The following is a 5719-nucleotide window of genomic DNA, read 5'->3' as shown; positions in this document are numbered from 1 at the left end:
CGAGCAATACAATCTAACGCTCGAAATCAACGGATGGGGCGAGAGATATTTCGCGATTCCTGAACATACCGCCCGCCTCGAATGCTTACATTCGAAACGAGAATTATAATACAGTGAGAACTTATGTCTAAATACATAATAAACTTAAATCTAAAGACAGAGTTTATACAATGAAAATTAATTCTAAATACATTGGCGCTTTATATTTATACATATGTACATCTCGGTGTCGTGACCGGGAGATGGGTCGCATCACGGCCGCGAACCGCCCGCCTTGACCGCTTCCTTTTCGGTTTCGATATTGATATCGATCGGCAGGAAACACAGCTTGACAATGGGTCGCTTATATTCGGAGCGTGCGGTTTTGACGGTAACGACGCGTGTCAGCCCATCATCCCCGGGATGACAGACGGTAATACGTCCGAGTTCCCAATGACTTGGGGGGGCGAGCGGATTACGTAAGAGAACGATCTGACCAACTTTGGCCAGGTTGTGGATAACGCGCCACTTCGGGCGTTGTTGGAGCGTATGCAAGTAGTCGCTCACCCAAGACCTCCAAAAACCTTCAGTAATTTTTTGTACGAGTTGCCAACGCGAAAGCCGATTCTCAGCGATGTCGAGCACGCTCGGTTCCGGAATTACGACAAGATTGGCACCGATCAAAAAATGACCGGGCGTAAGGGCGCTATAATCGTCGAGACTCTCGGACATTGATGAAATCGGCCGCGAATTTAAACATGCTTCGACTCGGCACAATAGCGTATTCATCTCCTCGTACGTCAGCGTGTGGGAGCCTACGCATCGCTTTAAGTGATATTTGACGCTACGGACTCCTGCCTCCCATAATCCGCCGAAATGTGGAGCCGCAGGAGGGAGGAAATGCCACGCTATCTGATCGCCTGCTAATCGGTTCAAAAAATTGGGATCGCGCACGGCAGCGTTACAAGCGGCGACGAGCTCTCGTTCGGCGCCCTGAAATGTCGTACCATTATCGGAGTACATGCTATGTGGACGTCCGCGTCGAGCTGTAAATCTGGTAAACGCCGCGAGGAAAGCTGCCGAGCTGTAATCGCTTACTAACTCGAGGTGAATCGCTTTCGTTGTCATGCAAATGAATAAGGCGATGTAGGCTTTGTGGGCCTTATGACCGCGTCCTTTCGCAGATCGTACGAGTATCGGTCCGGCATAATCGACTCCGGTATGTTCGAAAGCTCGCGAAGATCGATTAACTCGAACGTCTGGTAAGTTGCCCATGAGTTCCGCCGGGACGATAGCCTTTTCGCGAGCGCATTTAACGCAGCGGTATAGAACCGCTCGTACGGTTGCTCTAGCGCGCAAAATCCAGAATTCGGTACGGAGGTGAGCGAGGGTAATGTGCGGGCCTCCGTGGAGTGTGGTATGGTGAGCATGCGATATGATGAGAGATAACAAAGGATGAGACTGCAGGACGATTGGATGTTTGGCTGAATCGGGGAGATCGGACTTTTGAAGCCGCCCTCCGACTCGGATGAGGCCATCGGTGTCGAGATACGGGTTAAGCGCGACAAGTGAGCTTGATTTGGAAACGCGACTGTTTGCTGTTAGACTCGCAGTTTCTTGCGGAAATGTTTCACTCTGAATCTCCTTGAGCCAAAAGATCTTGGCAGTTTGAATTTCGCGTGGAGCTAATGCGAGCGATAGATTGACCTCCGCACTGCTATCCGGTATGGAATTGAGGCGAGAACGAAGGATCTTGGCGAACTGCATGAGATATGCCGTCACGCGCAGAAGCTTAGTCCACGAGGAATAGCGAGTCGCGAGATCCCACGGTTCGATAGCACGCGCGACGCAAGCGTGCACGACGACTCGGTTTTCTCGTGATATTTCAGATTCGATTGGCGACGAGCATGACGTCGGCCAGTGCTCAGGGGATTTTTTAAGCCAGGAGGGCCCCGACCACCACAGGGCGCAATCGGCAAGTTCACTAGGGCGCAAACCGCGAGATGCGCAGTCGGCGGGATTATCCGCCGTCGGAACATGGTGCCAGATTGCTTTCGGTAAAAGCTGTTGCACTTTGGCTACTCGATTAGCAACGAAAACTTTCCATCGTGATGGAGACTGCTTGAGCCACGCTAATACAATACGTGCATCTATCCAACAGTGATATCGGAGATTGGGAATGTCGAGATTCGAAAGAACGAAGGACATCAACTGTGCGAGCAGTAACGCGCCGCAAAGCTCGAGTCGCGGTACGCTTATTGTTTTGATTGGAGCGACCTTTGATTTCGCGACGAGTATGCAAACGATAACGGGGCCGTTTCTCGGTACGAGACGGAGATATACGACCGCGGCGTAAGCCTTTGTCGACGCATCCGAAAACCCGTGAATCTCACAATCAGCGATGTTAGAACCGTAGTTTGTCCAGTGAGGAATCGATATAAGTTTGAGACGCGGTAATTGACTGTGATATTCGCGCCATTGTTCTAGGAGATCACCGGGCAACACGTCGTCCCAATCGCATTTTAGGGCCCATAGGCGTTGCATGAATATTTTCGCGACAACGATAACGGGGGTCACCCATCCTAACGGGTCGAACAATTTAGCGATAGTGGAAAGCACCGCACGTTTCGTCTGCCCCGGGTTCGGTGGGGTCGTTACGCGGAAATGGAAAGAATCGCTTTCGGGATTCCACGCGACGCCTAATATCTTTAGAGGCTCGTCGGCGAGTAGATCCTTATCGCGCGCGAGACCATGATCTGAGGGATCAATGTCGGAAAGCAACTCGGGACAATTACTTGCCCATTTGCGTAACCGGAAGCCGCCCTTTGCCAAGAGAGCAATCAACTGATCGCGAATTTTAAGCGCGAGTTCACGGTTGTCCGCTTCGAACGTACAGTCGTCGACGTACGTTAAGAGAAGCAAAACTAGAGCGGCCAGCGGAAATTCGTCTCCGTGATCCTTTACGAGCTGTAGCAGGACGCGAAGCGCGAGGTACGGGGCGGAGGCAGTGCCGTATGTTACGGTGAGCAACCGGTAATCCGCGACTGGCTCAGAGGGCGACGAGCGCCAGAGAATTCGTTGGTAGTCTACGTCGCGATTATCGATTAGAATTTGCCGGTACATTTTAGCGATGTCGGCAGTAAAGACAAACTGATGCTGACGCCATAACAGAATGACGGCGGCAAGATCCCTCTGTAGCTTAGGACCGATTAGCAAATGATGGTTCAACGAGGTACCGTTCGATGTAGCGCAGGAAGCATTAAATACAACCCGAAGCTGAGTGGTGACGCTGCTCTCACGAAAGACAGCGTGGTGCGGAATATAATAGACTTGAGAGTGACTCGATTGTGAGTCGGTATCGCTAACTTTCGTCATATGACCGAGCTTCTCGTATTCGTCGAGGAATTCGCGATATAACGCGGCTTTATGTTGTTCGCGAAGAAGTCGACGCTCCGAGCGAACTAAACTTGCTAACGCGGTAAAGCGGGATTCGCCAAGATCTATAGGGGGGCCGGTTTTGAACGGTAGCCGAACGACGTATCGTCCCTCCGGCGTGCGAGAATGAGTAGCGGCGAAATGCTCTTCGCACTGTTGCTCTTCGGGACTTAAATGCGTTTTATGAGAGACTTCTTCGATCTCCCAGAAGCGGCGAAGATCGAGATCCAGGTTTTCAAGGATTGTTCCGTGATGAATGTGAACGGAATCGGGATGGAGGGATTGAGCTGGAGCGATAGGCCCGGAAAGTATCCAGCCGAAAGCGGTATTTTGCGCGATAGGCTCGCTTGCATTTCCTTTACGGACACCGTCTAATATAAGCATGCCGTATAAATCAGCTCCGATAATTACATCGATTGGATCAGAGCTCATGGGATTCCTATCCGCTAGCGTTAGGTCAGAGATATGCGCCCATTTTGACGTCGATTGAACGCGATTCGGTGCGTACTTTGACAGCGATGTGACTATATACGCGGTCGTCGAGAATGCAGGTTTGTCGCCGAAAGAGGCGGTTACACAAATATGTGCGGCAGAATGCGACAACGATTGCGATTCTCCGATTCCGGTAATACGGGTAGTTTGCTTCACCTTCGCGAGACGCAACCGCTGAGCGATATTTTCCGAAATTAAAGTCGCGACGGAACCTTGGTCGAGCAAAGCGCGGGCATAAACGAAGCGACCTTGTGGAGAGTAAACACGAACTCGAGCGGTTGCCAAAAGTACGGTTGACTTCGGCGTCATCGTATTCGAAATTAAATGAGACGCGATTTCGTTAGCTGTCGATTTCGGTAGCTCGGTACTCGTTGATCCGACGGTAGGAGCGGACTCTACGCTAGCCTGCTTTGCATCGTCCGTGAAATGCAGTAGGGTGTGATGTCGCTTATGACACGTTTTGCAGGATCGCGCGCTTTTACAATCCTTCATCGAATGTTTACACCCGAAGCAATTGATACAACGATTCTCTTTCTTTACATATTCGCATCGTTGCGACGGAGTATACGCTAAGAATGACGGACATTGATATAGTAAGTGCGAGGATTTGCACAGCGGGCACGCAAGGTTCGCAGTGGTTGTCGAATGAGAAGCGATCGATTTCGATTTAGACGACGGTTGAGATGTCTCGGATTTCGGAGGCGAGATCGCCTCGAAAGCACGGATACGCGATTCTAAAAATTTATCCAACTCGTCATATGTCGGGTAATCGACGGTCTCGCTCAACTGTAATTCCCACGCTTTCCGGGAAAATTTGTCTAATTTTTGCGAGATCAGAAATACGAGGATATCGCTCCACGTATCGACAGGACGATCGAGATTTTTGAGCGCTTGAACTGAGGCATTCGCTTTGTCACGCAGATTCTGAAGGTCTTTGAAGGTTTCGGACGCGAGCTGTGGCAACGAAAATAACGTTTGCAAATGACCGTTAATCAACCGACGTTTGTTCTCATAACGCGACGTAATGATATTCCATGCCACGGTAAAATTCGCGTCGGTAATCGCGAGATGGTTGAGCGCGCTACTTGCATCTCCCGTTAAACTTGAGCAGAGATAATGCATCCGATCTACATTAGAAATATTGCGATTGTCGATAATCATCGATTTGAAACGATCGCGAAAGCTTTCCCAGCGGTCGAAAGATCTGTTGAAGGTCGGTAGGTTGATCCGCGGAAGCTGAGGCGTCGGACGGTGGATGAAATCTGAAGCGTGACTTACGTTAAGGTCGACCGCGTCCATGTCAGAAACCTTGGCCAGTACCTCGGACATGTAGTCAAGCGCCTCGTCGAAATGGTCCTCACAGGATTGGAAAAAGTCGGCGGAGAAGTAAGGCAGATCCTTGGCCGTGCTGACGTCGAGGGATGCCCGGATCCGCGCATCCAAGTCCCGTGATTCAGAGAACTTCTCCTTGAGGGCTGTGATTCGGGCCTGCGCCACCGCCTTGGTCATCTTGGCTTGACCCAGTTTTTTGAAATTGGTCAGGGCGCGAGCTATTGAGCCCATCAGTTGGTTCTGCTTTGCCATGAGCTCGTCTGATACGGGTGCCATGGTGAACGGGTATCGTCACTCTGCCCTTCGACGGTCGTAATCGATAATCTTCTTCTTGACTCCGAATCCGGCTCGAAGGACCAAAATGTGCACTCCGCGATCGGGTTTCGATTCGCGAGCGCGGTTGGCTGGTACAGCCTTGTAAAAAGGACTCGGCAATCAAGGTATTGGTGAGAGGAACGACTACGAAGAGATGCGGTATTGG

At 50.8% G+C, this 5719-nt stretch overlaps 1 protein-coding gene across 1 annotated transcript; it reads right to left on the bottom strand.

Moving 5' to 3' along the window:
* Positions 1 to 252: 252 nt before the first annotated feature.
* On the bottom strand, positions 253 to 5514 carry LOC139780654 (uncharacterized). Its single transcript, XM_071719375.1, has one exon. It carries the CDS (start codon positions 5512 to 5514, stop codon positions 253 to 255), a length of 5262 nt encoding a protein of 1753 aa, XP_071575476.1.
* Positions 5515 to 5719: the final 205 nt, after the last annotated feature.

This window comes from Temnothorax nylanderi, unplaced genomic scaffold, assembly GCF_030848795.1.
Source record: "Temnothorax nylanderi isolate EJ_2023f unplaced genomic scaffold, tnyl_v1.0 TNYL_tig0290_pilon, whole genome shotgun sequence".
NCBI classification, from domain to species: Eukaryota; Metazoa; Arthropoda; class Insecta; order Hymenoptera; family Formicidae; genus Temnothorax; species Temnothorax nylanderi.
Note: the sequence above shows the minus strand (reverse complement) of the source record. Positions and strands in the feature narration are given on the sequence as shown.